The 23,292-nt window shown below is 36.9% G+C and overlaps 1 protein-coding gene across 5 annotated transcripts in view; it reads right to left on the bottom strand.

Moving 5' to 3' along the window:
* The window catches only part of Kifap3 (kinesin associated protein 3), a 130,467-nt gene that overhangs the window by 40,859 nt on the left and 66,316 nt on the right, over positions 1-23,292 (bottom strand). For all 5 annotated transcript variants that reach the window (XM_031387452.1, XM_031387481.1, XM_031387473.1 and 2 more), the window contains exons 12-17: positions 19,151-19,259; positions 17,748-17,860; positions 11,384-11,549; positions 10,690-10,815; positions 8,270-8,368; positions 5,221-5,306 (exon numbers count right to left, since the gene is read on the bottom strand). In XM_031387452.1, coding sequence (XP_031243312.1) covers positions 5,221-5,306; positions 8,270-8,368; positions 10,690-10,815; positions 11,384-11,549; positions 17,748-17,860; positions 19,151-19,259 — 699 coding nt within the window. The remainder of the gene's footprint in view (positions 1-5,220; positions 5,307-8,269; positions 8,369-10,689; positions 10,816-11,383; positions 11,550-17,747; positions 17,861-19,150; positions 19,260-23,292) is intronic.

Here is a 23,292-nt window from a genome sequence, read left to right as displayed (position 1 = left end):
AGCCAGTAAGCCACTGGGACCCTCCTGTTCCTGCCTACCCAGTGGTGGGATTGATTATAGGTGTCACTGCCCTGCTTTTTAAAAGTGGACGTTAGCTATTTGAATTTAGGCCTTTATGTCCTCTGAGTCATCTCCTCATCCTTCCTCCTCAACAACACAATTAACAAACCTGCATATAAATGTGAGTTTTTAAAAGGAAGACTGATAAGAGTCCAAACAAAGAAACCAAAAATATCCAGGAGTTTCCATAGCTGACTTTTGAAACTCTTCTAGTGAAACAAGTTTTATGCAGAGAGCATAGAATCTAGCACCAAATATGACAAAGTCATGTCATGCATTCCCTTAAAATCCTCCTTTTTTTCATCAGTTTATGATTTTTTTTTTATCCTCTAGGCCTGACACATCACAGCACTACAAGGCTAATAGCAGAAATGACAGACTGCCATTTTCATTTAAAATAACCTTTGGGCTGGCGAGATGGCTCAGTGAGTGAAAGGTGCTTGCAGCTAAACTGGAAGAACTGAGTTGGATCTCTGCAATATATATAGTAGAAGGGGTCTGCACGCTGTCTGTTGTCCTCTGACCTCTGCATGTGTACTGTCACAAGTGCATGCTACACACATACATGTACAAAAAAAAAATTAAAATAAGTGTCCTCTGCTCTCCAGACTGTATTCATAGTAACTAAAATGAGCTTTGAGCATCAGTACTGCACTTACAACTGTGTAGTGACTGATTGGAGGACCGCTACTGAAAACATTGGGGAAAATGAGAAGGTGTGAGGAGGGAGGCTGCTCAACAGGAAACTGTTATCATCTAGAAAATAGAAATTATATTTTACAAAAGCTTCAGCAGTATTTACAGAATCCTGCTACCAAAACCACATTGTCATGCTCAGCCATGTTGGCATGAAAGGTGACTCTCGAGATTTAATAGTTTAAATGTTTCTCTGTTAGAACATCATGAATTAAATGGGCAAGAAATCTTGATCAAGTTGATGAAGTTCTTAAAAGACTTTTTTAAAATCTAAATGAGTTATAACATTGTTTTCTTGAAAATATTTTAATCTCATAATTATAAAAGTAATTTCTTTTGTTGAAACCTGAACATTATTCAAAATCGCTTACAATATCTAAATACTGGTATGTGTGTGCGCGCGTGTTTAATGAGTTTCTTAATTTCGGGTTTATCCGTGTCTTTATTTACTGTGGTGTGGGGTGCATTGAGTACCATGGGGTGCACTCATGGAGGTCAAGGGCAGCTCTGCCTCTGCCTCTCCTTCTACCACATGGGTCCTGTGGATATAACTCAGGTCATTAGGATTTGTGGCAAGTGCTTTTACGTGTGAGCCATTTAATGTTGAAAATTATCATAATTTTAATTTAGAGACTAAGTATGACACGTTTCACAGACACTGAACTTGTGTTACAGTTCCTTCTACTGAGGGATGACCTAACTGAAGTTTTCAAATATTTACCAAATAAAGCATCTTAGGATGAATATCTAATTTATAACATGCTATTTATTTAAATACTTTAATTTTGTTCCTTGGTAATAAATATTAGCTAGAAAAAAGTGAGGGTATTTTGCTACAGATTCTGATGACCAACTTTCTGTGTCTGAAAAGCTTAATTGGAGTTGATGAAAATCTAAGATTTAACTTAAGTCTGTTGAGAGTGTACTTAGCAAGCTAAGCAGCTGCCCTGAGTTTTATATTGTGGGAGTGATCAAGAGCATGATTTTAGACAACGAAATCCAAACAAATCAACTATCATCCACTAATTAGAAATGTGACAATCTTAAAGACATAGGGAACTTTACAGCCCAGTCACTCCACACAACATAAACATTATCACAGCCCAGTTCCCTGTCCTACAAACACGATTATCTTCCTCTTTCTATATTCCTTCTATTTCCCTGAAAAGCAGTGGAATGCCTTCTATTCCAACAGGTTACCATGCTGTAACCGCTAGCCAATTGCTCAGAAATTCTCAAGAACATACTTTAATAGCCATAGCAAAATCATTTTTTCTCTGTACCTTAGAGTCTGAGTTAATAATGTGATATGGTATAATACAAAGGACACTCAATTGGCAGTCAAGAGACCTAATCCCAATAATATTTCTGCAGCTAATTGAAATATATATCTTGCTGAAAAACATTTTAATTATATTTAGTCTCAGATATTACGCCTGTAAAAAACATTTAGGAGCTAGTCAACATCTAACATCTATAAATAAAATCCTACCATAAATATCTTTTATTTACTAGATTTAAAGAATTATCCCAAATAACTAACAGTGCTGGAAGTACACAGCCTAGTATCCCCAAATGAGTAGAGTCAAAAATTAATAAACTCAACATATTAATATCAATTCTCTATGGCATCCCTCTGGGATTCCTAATGCTCTCACACGCCCAGTTTCCATCCTACGCCAGGAAACAGCTGAGAATTTAAGCAGTTCAGTCCCAGCTAGGACACATCCAACTCCATCCAGCCTTTGTAACCTTCCTACAGGGAGACACTTCTCGCTGCTGAACACTTTCTATGAGGTATGTATCCCTGAGCTCTGCCTTTAAGGTTCGACTCTATTCTGTATTTAAAGGAAAACATGTTTTGTCTTTTGTTTTTCCCTCTACTCAGCTTCTGACATTATGATCTTAGGCAGTCAGGCTCTATAAACTCTGATGTGTCATGAAAGACTTATGGTTTGATTTTGCATGGAATGTGCCATCTCCTTTGAAGCTGTACATCCCTTGTTTCCTGTTTAACCACTGAAGCATTGTGAAGGCTCACCCAGCCTGTCACCAGCGTCTGTGCATTATCAGGGAAGCTCTTGTCACTGGCTTCCGTCACACCTTGTCTCTGATGAACACACTCTAGGATAACACAGAGCTACACAGCTCTGCTTTGTGTCCTGGGGCAGTGGATGGAAAACAGATTCTTCCCCTTCTTTAATCTGGCAGACCCCTAATTGAGACTGTAATATAGTTTATTTAATAAAAGGTTTTTATAGTAAATTAAAACAAGTCTAAAATAGTCCAGTTTTTTTAAGGCTAAGTAGCTCCAAAAAAGGGAGACGTTTTTATAGCTTAAAAATATTTTCTTGAAAATATACATATATATTTATATTTCTAATAACCATACATTTAGTAAAGTTGTCGGCTTTTATGTATATACTACCTCTGTCAACACGCCTGTTCCTTAGTGTGGACCTTAGTCAAAGATTGAATATGACCAGAGCTTCTACCTAAGTGAGGAGAATCATGTTTTTAGAGTCTGCTATAATTCTCTACTGTCTAGCCAACGTTGTACCTTATATAGTCAAATGGCAGAAAGGTAAAAGAAATATATTTTTAGTAGAACAGGGCTTGTTTTCATACCCTGGTGCCTTTCCATTGGCTTTACTGTATTTCACTTCTAGGAAACACAACCAGGATCCGAGTCAGTTGAACAGGACAGTGGGGCTTCCAAATAACTCTGCAATTTTCATGACAAGAAGGCTCTTCACAATAATTATCTAGCACTGTTTTCTTTGTGGCTTGTGTTTAAGAAGTTATAAGTCTCCTCAGGGAGAATGTGACCAACAACACATAATGAAGGCTGAAAAAGCTGGACGAAGGAAATGAACCCCTGTGTTGTTGTTTTTGCTTTTTCAATGAATATCACTTTAATATAGTAGTAGAAGCAGAAGTCAAGATTAAATTGGAAGGATGCTAGAGGAAGTGAGGGAAAAAGGTAAACTAAAGACCTTGCTATAAGATCAATAGAAAACTGTGGCTGCAGAGAAGGGAGGCTGCAGGTTCTAGGAAGGGACTGTGCAGGAGGTGGAGGCAGCTCTGAGTAAAAGACAGGCAAGGTGAACTCAGATTGTATGTTTAACTGGAATAAAAGATGGTATCCAGTAACATATTCATATTCTGTGCCAAATATTTTTACATTAAGGTTACCTTTAGAGCTACCATTTATTTACATTCTGAAGTAAAACCCCTGCCATGCCAACCTAATCATACCTTCCATTTCTCAGAGGTTCAGAACCGGAGCACAGGAAGTGGTGCCCTACACTGACAGCTTACTGCTGTCCTCCCTGTTTAGAGAGATTCATACATGTGCAACTCTTATAAGAATAAGCTGTCCCTTAATTCTTCTTATAGAACATATTTTATATGCAATGACATAGTGATGTATTTGAAAATGGTATATATTCCATTAAATTATCCTCAAGAGTATTAAATATTTTATATTGATGACCATCATGGCCATTTATTAAAGATCCATTTGTACATCTATTCTCTATTCTGACTTAGATCAAAGCTAAACAGTATTTAATAAATTTAGTTCAAAACCACTATAAGGTATTTTGCCCAGTCTAAAAAGCAGCTGACATTAAATAAGATGAATTTCTAAAAAAAATGGGGGCAAGGAAATCAACCAGAAAGTTTCTGTCATTAATTTCCTACTCTGTAATGAAGTCACTAACAGGAAAGTTAACCCAGCTTATTTCCAATGAACTAGGTTTTCAAAGAATGTTTGCCAGTTTTGTTTTTTTTTTTTTAAAAAAAGAGGTTAGTAAGCTCCTAAAACTACTAAATAAGGCTACCATCAAGAAACCTTAAAACATGGCTGAAATGCAGTTCAAAGAAGGGAGCACGAGTGCTGCACCATCGGTGTCCAGGAGTTAAAGCACACCTCCCTATCCTATAGCTCAAGCCCAGGAGGTTCTATTCTGGGATCTTAAAGTTTGGAGAGAAATTTTTAAGTTCAGCCAGTTTCTAACCCATGATGTAGCTCATCCCTCTACTCATGTATACTTTAAAATGCTCCAGTATCAACAACATGAAAACTTGTATTTCCTACTATTTTTAAGTACTTTATAAGACTAGTCTATGTATATAACAAAATGATCAAACAATTGAAAAATAGTCTAAAGAAAATGATTCATTATCATCAATCTCCCGTCTCCTGTACGTACATGCTTCTAAAAATAAATTATTCTAGGATGATGCAGAGATTATACTGTATATGGTAATTCTGCACAAACCCCTCTAAAGAGCCTATGGTTAAAAGCTGAAAGCCAAAAGACCTACCTTGGGTCAAAGGATTTTCTAGATCTTAACAAAAAACCAAGTTGTGTTTACATCAATAGTTCAAATTAGGTTTACAATGTCTTTTCTTTCACAAAATAAAATCAGAATAGGTTTTGTAGAGAAAGCACTTACTGCAATAATGTCTAATGTGTTATCACAGACTTTGCGGATTTCATTATTTTTGTCATGCATCAGGTCTATAAGATATGCTGGAGCTTCTGATAAGAATGGTTAAAGATGCAAAATGAATTGAGATTGTAGCTCTTCAGTCAGAGAAATTACATATAACATTATGGCAGCATTTGACACATACACACACTACACACATATATATACTGTCACACACACACACATACATGGGAGGAGGTGGGGAGAAAGTGTCAGAAAGAGCTAAAAGTGCTTTCTTCACCTTTTATGTGCATGATGTTCAGGATAACTTATTTTATATGACAATGAATATAAGTAAATAATGAATCAGTCAAATCTCATATAGTTGCTCTAGTAAGAAGAAAAACTGGAGACATAATTTGTCATTTAAAATAACAAAGCATTTTAAAATAGAAGAATTGGAAGAAAATAAAATATATATGCAAATATAATTCAGAATTAGAAAACCCAGAGAAACAAAAATAGTTCAAAAAAGAACACAAAGGTGAAAACTGGACATAAAATAAACACAACAGACTCCTGAGAGAAGTACAAGGCCAAGAGTAAGACAACTTTAGTACAAGGTGTAGGCATAATGCTACTGTGCACTGTTGTAAAGATTATCTTCGTCATATTCAAATGTGGAGTTCTGTGCCCCCTATCTGGTTGCAATCCTTATTCTGAAAATCTCCTGTCTCAATGTTGTATAAACATTGCTCCCCAATTATTCCCTGATTGGTCAATAAAGAATTTGATCAGCTAATTGCTGAGCTGAGGAGAGAATAGGGCAGGAACTTCCTCCCAGCCAGGGGAGAGGGAGAGAGAGAAAAACAGTAGAGATTCACTACAGGTAGAGGGTCCAGGAGACACTGTGGAAAACCAAGTGGGCATAGAAAGCCACAACATACAAGTATCTCAGGGATTTTGGCTGGGAGTTAGCCAGATTAGTTTAGAGGATTAAAATAGATTAATACTGCTCAGCTGTTGTGCCTTAAAACTGAAATAAATCTAATAGTCCAGTCTCAATTATTTGCTAGCTAGCCAGGCTAAGAGAAAAACTGCAGCACTTACACAAACACCATTTAATACCTCTTTCTGGGTACTGAGATCAGAAGCCCAACACCATCATACCCACTGTTTTATGTGGGTTCAAGGCTTATGTTCCCATGCTTGCAAGACTATCACTCGACTGTGAGCTGCCTTCCTGGCCCCTTGCCTATTCTTATGGTGTTTTAAAATTTCTAACTTTTTTTTTTGTTTACATATAAAAATGCCTCATTATGAGTGGAAGTCATTTCAAAAGAATAGCAAAATAGAATTCAAGCAAAGATAGGAGCCAAGGAAACAACAATATATAAATTGTAGGTAAGCACTAGTTTTTAAAAGGCAATAATTAAAATGTTAAGTTGTATGAAAGTCTGTTATTTTGTAATATGCATACACACACACACACACACACACACACACACACACACACACACACACACATAGAAACTTGAAGGGAGATATTTTGACATCTATACAACGTTGCTCCTAGTGGCAATGAATTACTAAACAAAATCCCCAGTGCCAGATATGGGATACCTCCTCATGTGTCAGGAAGAAAGACCATAAAGGCCTCCAAAACAACATATGCTCTTGTCATTACTGTTGGTTGTCCACAAGAACCAGATGATAAGATCTTACTGCTGAAGACAAAACAGACTTTGGTTACCAGATATAGAGAAGTTAAGTGGCAACTGAACTAGGAGTCATCTCCTTGCTGGTTAGCCTTCAAAGTGCCAGAAAGTTATATGATGGCTGCTAGGAGAGAAAACAGCTGAGCACTATCACCTACAACTCCAACCTGCCATGCAAGATGTGTCCATTTGTGCAACTGTGGCATGACTGTTACGGGGGTAACCAATGCTCTCTTCTTGGACTGTAAATTCAGTCAGAAACCCACGCCTGGAGGGGTTATAGGCCCTATGGAAAACTGACTACTATTGTTTAGCTAAATTTCTGTAGCATAAACTGCCTTCTAAGTAGCTACATTATACACATAGGTAAATGCTACTCTTATCCTCTGTAAGTGAAGTACCTCTCTAGTATTCACAAAAGATCCTCAAGATGAAATGGGTTGTCTTTCAAGAAGAAATGGAGACCCACCAGTAATAAAGCACTGTCATTCTTTTTTAGTCATTCTGTAATGACTTTTCATGAGGAATTTTTGAGAGCTAGAGAGAAACCTCAGTTTTTAAAGGCTAAGGGTCGTTACCAACACTGCAAGAATCTTTAATGCTTTATCTGTGTCCTGAAAATCTGAGTGAGGTCAGATTAATTAATTCAAAATTAATGGACCAATAAATTTGATGGAGATTTCAAAACAGCATACTATTCTGCTGGATCCTTTTAACTGAGTTTTTTAAAGCTAAAAGAAAAAGCTCTAAAACACATGGGTTTGGCCAGAAAGTGCAATTAAAGTGTAAGGTAAGAAGGCTGCAGTTGTTAGAGAGACTAACACCATTTTAAAAAGTGAAGTAATTTTCAGTCAGGCAACAGAACAATAGGAAAGGAGCTTTTAGGAAACTGCACTGAGGTTCCAGAGAAAGTCTCTGAGGATAGGCTCTATGTAGATGTAATGGATTTCCTACAGGAACCTCCTCTGAGGTTCACGTAAGGAGCTATGAATGTGAAGCTGAAATGGAGATCCTTAGGGTGGTGGTGATGCCAGGAACGCTACGGGTATACGTCTCACATACATACATATAACTCCCACATACATAAGTTTTGTCTATGCTCCATTAGGTAAAGTGAGTTTTACCCCGGTGGCATGCTGGCATTCACAAAGGTTCTGGTTCTGAAGAACTGCAGATTTCAGATGTTCTTTTAATCCCAGGCTAATTCCAGCTAAGTCCCATAGAAAAGAGCTCTACATCTAACTTCATTTCAGCGTTTGCTGTTTTCTACAGTATTTCAACACGTGAACTAAAACACCAAGAATGAATGGTTCTACATTGTAAATTGTTATGTATTTTAAACACTGAAAGGATACGTGTTTCCTTGATTATGACATCTCTTGTAGCCTGATGGAAAACCATCTGGTAGAAGACATAAATTATCTGACACACAAATTCATCATCTTCTTGTTGAGCTGAAAAGAAAGAGAAGTATGGCAGAATTGTCTATTCACACACTGAACTGAAAGCATTTGGGAACACCGGCGTGATGTTGACAGGTAAACAAATGACAGCACGTGATTTACCCACCTTTATATTGATTTCACATGGAAAAATAACACCTTCATAAGTCCTAAGTCATTATTAGAAATTAGACTATTAGGGTTGACCCCCAGAAGCACAGGAAAAGAGTGGACTAGTATAAAAAGATACTTTGTTGAATAATATTCACAAAGTTTAACCTTACATATATTGGCATTGAAAAAGGTATTTTAGCTTCAATTCAATTTTTATAATAAAATCCTACCATAAAGGCTAACCATAGATATATTTTATGCTAACAATTGTGACTAACAGTACTTAATATTATACACTTGTAATTTAACATAGTTCTTATAGAAACCTAATTGAAATGTGATTTATTGATATAGTAATTTTCTATCAACTCTTGGCAACAATTCAATGATATGTTAAAAACATATTTCCCAGTTAACATAGTGTCTACCTAGCCATGTGAACTAAACTGTGGGACTCAAAGTATAATATGCCTTAAATGATTTCCATCACTAATTTCCTAAACTATCCAGGCTATCAATCATTCTCTTTTCAGAGTTTGCCTTAAGAGATTTTACACATTGAAAATGTCTATGATTCTTTTTTCCCTATATAGTTCTTAAAACAATTATACACATATTTCCTGGGGTAAGCTCACGTTAGAGAGGGAACACAGTAAAACTCTGAGCCGGCTGCTAACTCACTCTAAATATCTCGGTTCTCTCAGTCAAACCACAGCTCAACATTCTAGGACTTGGGCCATTTTCTAACTTCCTGCAGCTGCACAAGTCTGTCATCTTCTGTCCACTACACTGCTTTCATTTTCACCCCCCCCCAACTACGTAGTTTCTTTTAATTAATTCTATTCTGAAAATTTCTGGCCATAAGAAGGTCCTGAAAGTAAATACATACCTACTACACGTCTGAGATGGAATACTTTAAAATATGAGTATATTGTTAGATGGTCTTTTAAAAATATTAAATTACAAAGCAAATTTTAAAAATATCAAAAAAGAAAAAAGGCAAAAGACTTACATGGGTAATTCATTTTATTGGCCATGCATGACTTAAATGGCCAATAATCACAAACTAGAGTTCAATTTCATTAATTGTTGGGAGGATTTAAATTAACACCACAAGGAGGTACTGGTAGGAAGGCTGCGGTTAGTGGACTCCCCATGCCCAGAGTAGTGGTGACAGAGCAGCTTTACCTGACTTGCTCTTGTGACTGCCCTGGAAAGGCACAACTGCCCTGGGAGACGTCGGCCTAGTTCCCAAAAACGTACCAGCAGCTCTGACTCAGCAGTTCTACTCTTAGGTACACATCTAAAGCAAATAAGCACCTATGCTAATGAATGACCAAAGGAAAGGTTTCAATCACATTATTTATAATAATCATTCCCAATGTCCCATAGCACAAAACATATTAATGGTACAAAAGATAGGAATATATTTATAATACAATACTACATACAATGATGAAAAAGAGCAAGTCTATATGTAACATAGGTGAGTTCATAAATATGTAATAGGATAAAATCAGCCAGATTTCACACAGTTAAAACCCAAGCAAAGCCAACTTATCAGTGATATAATTCAATACCAAAATGATACAGATCCTAGCTTGAACTCTTATGTGTAACATGCACCACAAGTGAAAGCCAGGAATATTGTACACACACACTGCTGTGGCTAATTCAATTTAAATTAAATTGAAAATTCAGGTTCTTAATTCTGACAACCATATTTCAAGTGTTCAATGATCACATAAGCTGGGCAGGGCAGGTATATGACATTTATTTTCCTGGCAAGTTCACAGGACAAAATCCTGTATATCTAGAAGAGAATATGATGTTTTCAAGTTAACATTCTTACCTAGAAGTGAAGATATAAGAACTAAGGATTGCATAATAGAGAAGCCCTAACTCAAACCAAGATAAAGCTAGGCAGAAAGAAGTGACTCAGTATTCCGTGTGAGATTTGGTTAAAGGAAGGAAGAGCACATGAAGTTAATCCAGAACTGCTTCATGGTAACATTCCTAAGAGCACCCTCAAGTCCTTTCAGATTATCTATCCAATCCAACTCGGCTGCTTATTTTAGTTTATTTTTTGTAATTACATAATTGAGTTAATCCTATGATTAATGAAAGAAAATAAATATTATATAACACTGCAGACTGTATTTTATATCTTAACATTTATCACAATATCTTTTACGCATTGGCATGAAAATGAGAGTTACCATTCAGCAGTTCGATGAGTGCTGGGATTATTCCTGATTTAGCGAGCAGTGCAGCACAAGAGTCATCCATAGAGACGGTTCCAATCATTATCACCACTTCTAAAACAAGGTCATCCTCTGCGGCACCTGGAGAAATCAAGGCGTGGAAGGTTGTTGTTGAAGTGCCCTGAACAAACCCATTTGTTCTATCAAACATGAGTGCACAGAAAAAATACTGAAAGATGTCAAATCCATCCCTATGGATCTACCAATCTTTAACATGCTTGTGTCTTCTTTTCTATTTTTTTTTTTTTAATCCTTGACGACCTATTGAACTGGTGAGACAATAGAAAGCTGTAAATATATATTTGAAAATACAACCAAAAGATAATGAAAGCAGACAATAAAAGACTCTCATCAATGTTTCAAAAGAACATTGTGCTTGTGCTTCCACATCTGTATGTATACATGGGGGGGGGCACTTGTTAATAAACATACAGTAAAAATAGAAAAAAAAACAGGAGAAGGAAACTAATGTTAAGAAATCACTGTTAGGTCAAATAAGAATTTACAGAAAACAGGGCTTGCAAATAGTCCTTCTCAATACAAAGCTGTTAGAAGAGCATATTACCTACAACAGCAGACTCACACAACGTTGTGCTAGAACTGTATCCAAAACCTAGAGCTTATGCAGAGCTCTGCAATGAATACAGACCTGGCTTTAGTTTGTCTTTGAGGAATGGAACTAGCTTGTACTCCTTCAGAACCAGTTCCCAGTCTAGGTCTGGGATTGTCAGATTTGCCAGCGTTCCCAAACACTCGATTACAAACTCTTCCTCTTCATCACTGGAAATCTGGGCTGCGAGATCCCCAACATAATCCTGAGGACAGAAGATAAGAGTCAGAAACTAGGAGAGGATCCAATCTAATAATTCAACCCACTGGCAAAAAAAAAAAAAAAAAAAGAAAGAAAAAGAAAAAAAAAGAAAATAAAAATAGAAACATAGTTCTCCATGTAATTGAGTTAACTCGCTATGGTCTGATGATCAGCTCCAGGGAGTCCCGTCCATCCACCCGTCTGTCCCTCCCTTCCTTCCATCATGTTGAAATAAGTGATAGTGGTAATTGTACACAAAGGTGCATAGATAAAGAAAGAAAGGGTCGAAAACTGTAGATCCCAGATTCAGAAAGACATGCTCTCAAGATAGCTCTATCATTTACTGGCTGAGAACCTTAAGGGAATTTCAATTTCTGAAAACAGTCTGCTGCCCTTAAGAATATAACTTAAAAGGACACACAATGGAACTATCATCTATACAGTAACAACTTGATACATATTAGAGCTATTACTGTCATTACTTGAAAATAAATACATTTATTTAATTTAATTTGTATTCTTCTTTCATATATTATTATACCATGACTGCAGTTTCCTCTTCCTTCCTTCCTCCAACCTCTCCACCTACTTCTCCTCTCCTCCCAATCCACCTCCTCTGAGAAAAGAGCAAGCCTCACAGGGACATCAACCAAACACAGCATAATAAGCTACAATACGACCAAGTATTTACCATCACACCAAGGCTGGGCAAGGCAGCTCAGTAGGAGAAAAAGGGTCCCATGAGTAGGCAAGAGACCCAGGGATAGCCCCTACTTCCATGTTAGGATTCCCACAAGAACAGCAAGCTAGTCAGCCGTAACATATATGCAGAGGACCTATGTCAGACCCTCTACAGGCTCCCTGTACTATGCAAGTCCCCAGAGTCCCAGTCAGTTGATTCTGAGGGCCATGTTCTCCTGGTCTGTTCCTGACTCCTCTGGCTCCTCCAATCCCTCCATCCCCATCTTTGGCAGGACTCCCTGAGCTCAGCCTAATATTTGAATGTCAGACTATAATTGCTACTCTCAGTTGCTGGATGAAGTCTCTCTGGTCTCTTAATGATTCTGCTAGGCTGCTGTTCTAGCACACACTGCAGGCAAGACAAGTTGTAGGTTGAAGGTTTTGTGGCTGGGTTGGTGTCCCAATCCCTCCACTTGAGTTAGGCCTTACCTAGTTAAGGCAGATGGCTGATTTAGGCTCTGTGTCCTCTATTACTAGGGTCTTGGCTAAGGTTACTCTAATAGATTCCATTTTAGTCTCTACTGCACTGGGTTTTCACCTTGTCTCCTAAATGGCCTCTGATTCCAGTATTTTCTACCTACCTCCCCATGAATCTGTTCCCAACTCCACCTGTCCTAGTCCACTCGCAAAATCTATTCTATTTCTCCTTCCCCAGGAAATCCTTGTGACCCCTCTTTAAGTTTTAAGCTCTCCTTGTTATTTAGCCTCTTTGGGTTGGTGGTTTGTTGCACGATTATCTTTCACTTTAGGGTTAATATCTATTTATAAGTAAGTACAAACCATGCATGTCTTTTAGGGTCTGGATTACCTCACTCAGGATATTTTCTAGTTCCATCCATTTGCCTGCATATTTCATGATGATTTGTTTTTAATAGCTGAGTAGTATTCCATTATTTAAATATACACATTTTTAAAAATCTATTCTTCAGTTGAGGGACATCTAGGTTGTTTCAAGTTCCTGGCTATTATGAATAAAGCTGCTATGAACATAGTTGAGCATGTGTCCCTGTGATACTATGGCACATCCTCTGGGTATATGCCAAAGGATATAGCTCTGTTTTGAGGTAGATCAATTTCCAATTTTCTGATAAACCACCATATTGACTTCCAAAGAGCCTGGATGAGTTTGCACTTCTACTAGCAGTGGAGGAATGTACTCCTTGCACCACATCCAGCATGAGCTGTCACTTGAGTTTGATCTTAGCCCTTCAGACTAGTGTAAGATGGAATCTCAAAGTCATTTTAATTTGCATTTCCTGGATGGCTAAGGATATCAAACATGTCTTGGCCATTAGAGATTACTCTGTCAAGAATTCTGTTTAGGAACTGTACCCCATTTTTTAATTGGATTATTTAGTTTTTTGAATTCTTTATATATTTTGAATATTAGTCCTCTGTCAGATGTGGGGTTGGTGAAGATTTTTTTCCCCATTCTGTGGTCTGTGGTTTTGCCCTATTGACGGTATCCTTTTCTTTACAGAAGCTATTCAGTTTCACGAGGTCCAATTTATTAATTGTTGATCTTAGTGCCTGAGCTATTAGTGTTCTGTTAGGAAGTTGGCTCCTGTGCCAATATGTTCAAGACTATTCTCTACTTTTTCTTCTATCAGGTTCAGTGTATCTGGTTTTATGTTGAGGTCTTTGATACACTAGGACTTGAGTTTTGTACAGAGTAATAGATGTGGATCTACTGCATTCTTCTACATGCAGACATCCAGTTAGAACAGCACCATTTGTTGAAGATGCTTTCTTCCTCTTTTTTTTCATTGTATATTTCTGGCCTCTTTACCAGAAGTCAGGTATGCATAGGTGTGAGGACTTACACTTGGGTCTTCAATTTGATTCTGCTAAGCAATGTTTGTTTTTATGCCAATACCATGTGGTTTTTATTACTACAACTCTGTAGTACAGCTTTAGATGGGACAGTAACACCCCAGAAGTTCTTTTATTGTACAGGGTTGTTTTAGCTATCCTGGGGCTCGTTTTTCCATATGAAGTTCAATATTATTCTTTTGGTAGGTATGTGTTGAATCTGTAGACTGCTCCTGGGAGGATGGTCATTTTTACTGTTAATCCTACTGACCCATGAGCATGGGCAGTCTTTCCATATTCTGATATCTTCTTCAATTTCCTTCTTCCTTGGATAGAGTTACTATAAGATATTTTATATTCTTCATGGCTATTTTAAAAATGTGGTTTTTCTAACTTCTTTCTCAGCTCATTTATAGTTTGTATAATTATTTTTAGTTAATTTTGTACCCAGACACTTTGCTAAAGATGTTTACCAGTTATAGGAGTTTCTGGTAGGATTTTTGGGGTCACTGTGTATTTCTGATTTCTCCAAGACTTTTTGTAGGGAAGGATTGTTGGATTTTGCCAAATGCCTTTTCTGCATCTAATGAGATGATCATGTGATTTTTATTCATTCAGTTTCTTTACATGGTGCATTACATTGACAGATTTTTGTATGTTGAGCCACCCCTGCATCTCTGAGATGAAGCCAACTTGGTCATGGCGGCTCATCTTTTTGACATGGGAATTGGTTTGTGAGTATTTTATTCATTATTTCTGCATCAATGTTCATGAGGGAAAGTGGTCTGTAATTATTTTTCTTGCTGAATCTTTGTGTGGTTTAGGTGGTAGGGTGACTGCGGCCTCATAAAATATGTAGTATCTATTGAGGAAATTGTCCAATGTCTCTTGGATCCAATTTTGTGGAATACAGGTTTTGAAGTATGACCTACTGATTTGTTGGGTTTCCTTGGTGTCTGTCATTATATTCTTCTTTTCACTTGTGATTTTACTAATTTGTTTAGTTTCTCTTTTTGTTAGTTTGGATAGGGTTTGTTAATCTTGTTGCTTTTTTCAAAGAACCCACTTGTTTCATTGATTCTTTGTATTGCTCTTTGTTACTTCCTGTTGTCTAGTCCTCTTGCTGTGTTTGCTTCTCTTCATTCTGGAGCTTTCAGGTGGCTGTTAATTGCTAGTAGAAGATCTTTCCAACTTCTTTAAGATGGAACTTAGTGCTAGAACTTCCTCTTAGCACTGCTTCTATTGTGTCCCATATGTTTGATTTTTGCTGTGCACTCATTTTCATTGAATTCTAGGATATCTGGGCTGGAAGTTAGGCTTTAAGTCAGAGAGAATTTATTTAATAACAAGTCTATGACTAATATACTCAACAAATATTTAATATCTACTAAATGTGAATAACATTGTTACTAGGCAGAAATGTTTGAGAAAATATAAAACTGGTTTTTAGAGTGCTTTTCATCAGTTACTAACAGTATCTGGTGGTTCTCTTATGGTTATATGGCAAGCAGAAGAAGGTGGAGAAGTCAAGATGGTCATATTTTCAACTTTTGCAACTGGATAAATTATTGATGCTTTTGAAGCATGAACATTCAGAATAATTTGTTTCTAATAGAAGTGTCTACCTGATCCAACATCTTTATGATTCTATAACCTACTACTACAGAGTATAGGGGTATATTATCTGGCAAGTTCCAGTAGGTAATAGAGAAAGAATTTTGGAGCAAGCAGGAACAGTTGAATAAGAAGATCTGACCATAAGCCTGGGGCATGGGAATGTGGATACCTTATTTAGGTTCCCACTGCTGAAGATACAGAATTCATACAAGCTCATGGGTATTCCCTGACACGCAGATACATTACACACATTTTCTGATGGACAGATAATAAAATGACCTTCATCCTGGGAAGCAGCACTTAAGCAATAGTTGGAGCAACTGTCCAAAAATGAGAAGGAAAGTGGCTTGGTTTTGTTACAAGTCAAGAGAGGACAATTCCAAGGCAGCGAACTGGGCTGGAGCATCCAGGAGGCAGTATGGATACTAATGATCTCTGAAGGACTAGTTTTTCTGTTCTTGTTTTCTGGCACGTATAATGCTGGGCCTTGCATTTACTTAGAGCAGTGGTGCATTTTCTGGTTGTGCATTACAATCACTCGTGGAGCTTTTGAAAATAGTGTGCTCAGTTCCCTCCTGTATCAGTAAACTAAAGGCTCACTGACACAGTCCAATAGAATACTATTTTGTTTGCATAAGACGTGCCTGGGCACAGGCCTATCTGGCCTTCTACATCTGAGTTATTAGGTTTTAAATTACCTCAGAAATAATGAACCTCATAATTTTACATTACAGTGGGAATAAATGATCAGAAACCATCTTACCAATTTCAGCAGTATGCCAAGTATACAGTAACTTCTTATTGTAGTTTAAACTATATTCTTCTGAAAAACTATGAGTCCAAATTCCCTCTTTTGGGCCAGCTCATGATCAGAGAATTTAAGCACTAGGGTTATCTGAATTACCTCTTTTGTCATCTCTTTGTTTGTTTCATCTTTTTGAAGTATTTACAAATTGATGATGTGAGTTCTAAAACAGGCACATGAGAACTGCCTTGACTCTGGAATGAATTTTAAGTAGAATAATCATGACAGCTAATTTGTTTCAGCACTCACTTGGTATCAGGGGTTTCTCAACACTTCATTACTATTATGACCCTGAGAAAAGAGCTCTTTCTGTATTTCCCTGGTGAGAGAGAGTGAGATCCAAGGTGTCAAATGACCTGCCCAAGCATCAGTGTCAGAGCTTGGGTTCTTTACTGTTCAGCTCCTTAGCTTTGTCCTTCAGAACAAAGGGTGACACAGGTAAGAGGAAACACATCCTTGGCAATGCATCAGTGCCTACCATGCTGGGCTTTAGCTCTACACATTCATCAGAAGCAGAGGATAGCAAGCCAGGTGCTCTAACTACTTTCTGAAACTTTTAGGAATTTTTGTTTGGTTTTGTCTTGTATTTTCATTTTGTTTATTTATTACATCATTTGTGTGTGTGTGCACTACAGAGCAGTATAATGGAAGTTGAAGACAACTTGCAGGAGAAAATGCACCAAACTAATACAAAATATTAATATGGAAATGTGTGTGTGCACATGCATGCAGATGCCTGCAAGTTAAGGAAATCAGTTTTTGACACCATATGGATCTTGGGATTGAACTCAGGTTGTCAGAGGGTAATCTAATTATGCTAAGTCACTGTTAATTAACTGTTCAGATTAATGGGCTTTGTTATAACACTGCCACATATATAAACTTCTGATCATATTCACAACCCTCAGACCTTGCCCCTCTGCTCTTCCTCTTCCTAACAGGTCCTTCGAAGGGTTCTTTCTTCTTTCAAGTCCTGTGGAGTGAGGTAAGCTTGGCAGACACACCACATGCTCTCTCTGGGGTCCCAGCTCTGACTCTTCTCCTTTTTTTGATTTCATTTGTCAGTTCTGTGGAGCTAAGCGCATGAAGATTCTCACAAGACAAGAGGTGTTTGGGTGTCCAGGAAACATTTGAAGAGAGTCCAGTAAGTTGTCTCCCCAAATGCAGCAACTTAAAAGCTATGGTCTCAGGTCTACTTTAACAGATAGAAGGCCGGCAGCTACTCACAATGAACAAATTCTTAGTGGGTCCATCATGCTGGGAGATGTTTCTGATCATCTTCATCAGCAGTGGGTCCTTGAGCTTCAGGGCTCTTTTCATGAGCATTTTCAGCCCATTTCCTAAAGTAGAAAAGTGGGAAGTAAGCTTAAGTAGTATGTTGTTTGTGATGCATCTAGTATACTGCAGAATCTTTAGGTATACAACTTGAATCAGACAAACATATGTGTTGTGTAACCCAAACCACACACCATATAAATCTTCCCTTCCTTCCAGAACCTCCTCTGGTGCTCTACCTGTCAATCTTATTTTCCCCAATAACTATTTTTCCTCCATCCTTTATTTTTCTACTTCTACAATTTATCTGTTCAAACATATATGAATTCATCTGAGCTTTATGACCTCCAGCTTCATTAAGACAGGCTTAAACAGAATATGTTTTCTTGTATTTGGATTATGCTCCACAAAGGGAAAAAAAAAAGACTCTTTTGAAAAAAAAATACTTCTAGGAATTTATTTTAAGACTACAAAGCTAGAAATAAAGAGTTAAGAGACAGGATAATCTCTTTAGCATCATTTATGCTGGAGAAGACATGCAACAAGTTAACTATGCAAAAGAGTGAACAGACCATGACAAAATCATAGCCCAATTATGCTTTTATTTTAAAATAAGTCTATTTTTAAAATGTTTGCTATTATTATTTTCTATGTGTGTGTGCATGCGCACACACACATGATATTTGTGTGTCTGTGCATGTAGAGGTCATTGAACTTATGAATAGTCAGGTCTCTTCCTTTACATGGTTTTGGGAGACTGAGCTCGGTCACAAGGCTTGTGTGACAAGCTCCTTTACCCACCAAGCCATCTTGCTAACCTACTTTTTTTTTTCAAGACAGGGTTTCTCTGTGTAGCCCTGGCTGTGTAACCTACTTTTTAATAAAAGTATTTTATCATTTGGAATGATATTCAAAATATTAGTTTTAGAAGACCATTTTGTAAAGGTACAGAGAGAAGCACATTTTTATTCAAAATGTTATAGAAGCATTATACAAAAAATTTATTATATCTATTTCTGATTGGTCAGAATAAAGATTTAAGTTTATTTTTTTACTTGCTATAGGCACAACAAATGATAAGTCATTTTCCCAGGATGCTATAGAAACAATAACCTTCTTTCTTACATTTCATTACCTTTTAAATAAATGTAAACTGATTTGTGCATAAATACTACCCAGGAGTATATCTACCAGAAAACGGCACCCTATTAGACTAATAGGAATTATAAGCATACTAAAGAAACTAGGAGAATTTACATTTACATTGTATTCTTTTGTACTTTTATTATTTATTCCTTATTATTTGCCAATTATCATTTGCTAAAGTGGCTACCCATGAAGCTCTGTGTACTGACCTTCACAGATGAGCTGGACATTTCTCTTGTTAGCAGCAAGATTAATACAGAATGAAATCAGCTCCAAGTCAATTCGCTCATCTGAACAGTCAAAGAGCATCTTCATTAACTAGCAAGAAACACAGGCTGCATTGTAATCAAGAGACCAAAACAGCCCAGAAGCAGAATGTATTAAGAATTCTCTTAAATTATATTCTGGAAATAAGGTAATCTCTACTTTATAACAGGCTCAAAGGCTTTTGCTGTAAAATAAGCAAAATGAGTAAATGAGTGAATAGCTAAATGGCAAGCATTAAATACAAATTTCCCAAGAGAGTGAAAATGTTAGAAAATATCAAATAACACCTCAACACTTTTAAGGAATTAAAAATATTGCCTGAAAGCTGAGTCCAAGTAAAGAAAATAGCTCATACAAAAGTGACAGAGCAGCAAGGAACACAGTCGTTCTGAAGAACTGAAGGAAGTTAGGCACGGCTGCACAAGAGAAAGACTGAGAAAGTAAAGCTAGATCCAATAGGGCCTGTAATGCCTAAGGCCTCTGGGCTTTATCCTAAGATACACAGACGTTACTAAAAGTCTCTGAGGAGGGAAGGTATCAGAAAAAAAAATAGGATGTCAGGACAATCTTTTGTGACATACAGAGATTAGAGTCACATTTTATTTAAAATTACACAGAAAGATTACACAAAAATAAAATAAGTAGAAATCCATGTACACAGAGGAAAAGTCCAACTAAAACGATAGCTATCTGAGCTAGCTATGTTGTACGATTGGGGCAGAAATAACAGGAGTGAGTTCAGATGTATTTATGGGAGAATCAAGGCTGGACTTAACGACTGAGCTGAAGAGGACTCCTGGGATCCTGCACTAGAATGACAGGGATGCTGCTGCCAACATCAGTAAGACTGGGAGCTAAAAAGGGAATATCATACTTTTGGTTTGCTATGCTGGAATTTAAGCTGCCAATGAGACTCTAGTAAGTACAGATATTCAGTAGGAAGCTAGAGTAGAGGCCCAAGCTTATGTCTTTATTGGAGGCATAATGTTAAGAATTGTAATGTATGGAAGATTTCTAAAATTGCAGACTAGATACTGAAACTTGTGCGCAGACATAAAATGAGAAAGGAAATTCAGATAGAGATGAAGAGAGGGCTTGAATAGTAACAAAAAGAAGTCAAGAAAGAAAAGCTAAGGTATATATGCCAATAGCTACTTAGTTACTTATTCTGTGTATATGCACATGTTTCTGTGGGCATGTGTGGATGTGTGAGGAGGAACACGATGCACTAGAGGATCCTTCTTCAGGTGCTGTGTATCCTGTTGTTTGAGACAAGGCCTCCTGCTAGAGCCTGAAGTCACCATGTGGCTGAGGAGCAGCCAGGCCTCCCTACTTATGCACCACCACCCTCCTCTTTTCCTTTTGAAAAATACAGGCTCTAGGAATCAAAGTTGGGACTCCGTGATTGTGTGGCAGATATTTTACTGACTGGGCTATCTCCCCAGCTCTAAGCCAGTAGCCATAATTTAGATTGGTTATAAGAGACACTGTCCATAAAACAGAAGCGAGCAAATTTGAATGATTCAGAAAACATTCATCTATTATAGGGAAATCAGCAAGTTAAACTAGTGTGTATTAAGTAAAGATATTTTTGGTAAATCAATGTTGCTTATAACAGGTAAAGATAAAATATATAAATTATATAAGATATATAATAAAGTTATAACATATAAAATACTCTGAGACATATAACCTAAATGTTTTCATGTTATATTTTAGGATAATACCTTTTAGAACCATATACTTTCATTAATCAGATTTATTTTTTAAATTTTTTAAAAAATTTTGAGATTATAATTGCATTATTTCTTTCACTTTCTCCTCCAATCCCTTCCATGTATTTTCCCCGAAACACTCTCTTTCAAATTCATAGCCTTTTTTTAAATTATTGTTTTGTATATATCAAAGTAAGTTTTTATTTTAGAACTTATTCTGCAAACTATGGTTTTAATTACTGTCTGTGTTAGCTTCAGATATCTCCAACAAGGTCAAAATCAATTAATTTTTATTCTTAGCAAAAAATAGTTTGAAAAAAATTAAGAACACTATTCAATTCCAATTATCATGCACAATTCTAATAATTCTAGTAACCTATGTGTAGGAACTCTGTCACAGTTGAACCACTGACATGTGTCATGTCCTCCCCAGAGGGCAGAGCACAAAGCACAAATGTGTCACTAATGAATCTCTGAGTAAAAGATCATTAACACTTAGTTATGTTATACTATAAAAACACTACACCAAAATTAAAATGATCTTAATTTACTTGTTGTATATTTAACAGATTAGCTGTCAACCAATTAAAAATAAATAAATTAGCAAAAATGTGGGTGATTATCCATTGATTAATATAACAGTGTTCCATACTATAATTCAAAATGGGTTATTACTATCTTCAAAACTTTTATAATGAAAATAATATATTCCACTGAAGCAATGCTTTAAGAAGGCAAACTATGGGGAGGAGGTATGACTTGTGGAATAGTTGGAGGATGGACGAGGGGGCAGGGATAAAATATGGAGTGTAAAAAAAATAATAAATTAATTAATTAAAGAAAAAAGGCAAACTATATATTGTAACAAATTAGCCTTGGAAGTATAAAAATTACCTTTGAAAAATGGGATTATAGGTGACATGTTTACAATCTATGGATTAAAAAAATAATTCCCTTGTTAAGCCTCTTGTAGCAAGAACCAGGTTTTTAAAAGGATGTATGGTTTGAAAACTTTATTACCTCATTCTCAAAACTGAGAGAAAATTTAAGAATGAGTGAAATGTATCCTAATAGAAAATCATTGTTTCATCATAATAAAAACACTTCCATTTTAAAACACTCAGATTTAAAACCAGCTTACTTCAAACTTCAAGAGCCTTGCTGCAGTTGTCTTTCATTTGATTGCTACCCATGGTACTTCAAACACAACGGTAATTACTGACAACTAGGAAATATTAAAACTAGATTTGTTCTGTTTTAACTGTCTGTTTTCATCTTTCAGTAATCTAACAGCAAGCACTGAAAGGCCTTCAGCCTCTGCAATGAAGAAGCAATAGTGTTCAATCAGACAAGCCCCATATCGAGTATCAGATACCAAAGACCCAAGACCCAAATCACTGTGTCTAGACTCTCTGGCACCTGACTTCACTTATTTACCAGTGACCAGAGGCCAACCCCCACAGCTCTCTGTATTCTCATACACCTCTACCACCCCACCCCCCTACCCAAACATCTTTGAATGATTATGCCAGAACTCTGCATGCCGCAGGAATCTCTTCGGACTGGCTCCTCCCTAGCTCTCCTGTTTGAAGTGATGCTCTGGTTTCTGAACTCAGCAGATAATGGCAGCAAGAGCACAGAGGGCTGTCAGAAAGGACGTTTACCAGCATTCAGCTAAAAAGAAGCATGCAGATCAAAGTAGGGCCAAACAGGACAACTGCAGTGGAAAACATGTGGATTACTCTGAGGACTCTTCCATGCTGTTCTAGGGCAAAATATTAAATAACACCATGACATCACTACCTAACCATGTGCTTTGATTGGCCATTCTATTACCAATAAATGCTTTTATAAGCATCTGGATGGAATTTGCACCTATTTAAACAAAACATGCAGCTCAGAGGTCTAAATAACAATGAACTGTTAATGTGTACTTTTAACTATTATTAGACTACAACCATTAACTCCTGGTTATCCAAATGTGCTTACCTGAAACAATCCACCCACTGAGCCCATTAAGATCATAAAAAACAATGACCTGAACTCAGATTGTGAGGAATAATGACAAATAGGGGAAGAAAATGAGAACACACTGAATAATTACAGGCAATAAAGTACAAAGGAAGCAAAGTGATGCAATATTGGGTGAGATTATGAGGAATGCTGCATGCAAGATTGCCTACAGTTAACATTTTCAGAAAGTGAACTCTAACTATAGAGTTATTCTTAAAATGTTTATACTGCACTGTGAATGAGTAGAAATAAGAAAGACTCATGTTTTACTAAAAGTTATACTTTTAATTATTTGCACTCTAGACATCATATGTGTGTGTGTGTGTGTGTGTGAGAGAGAGAGAGAGAGAGAGAGG

Source organism: Mastomys coucha, unplaced genomic scaffold (assembly GCF_008632895.1).
Source record: "Mastomys coucha isolate ucsf_1 unplaced genomic scaffold, UCSF_Mcou_1 pScaffold1, whole genome shotgun sequence".
Taxonomy (NCBI): Eukaryota; Metazoa; Chordata; class Mammalia; order Rodentia; family Muridae; genus Mastomys; species Mastomys coucha.
The sequence above is the reverse complement of the archived record's forward strand: the minus strand, read 5'-3'. Positions and strand labels throughout refer to the sequence as shown.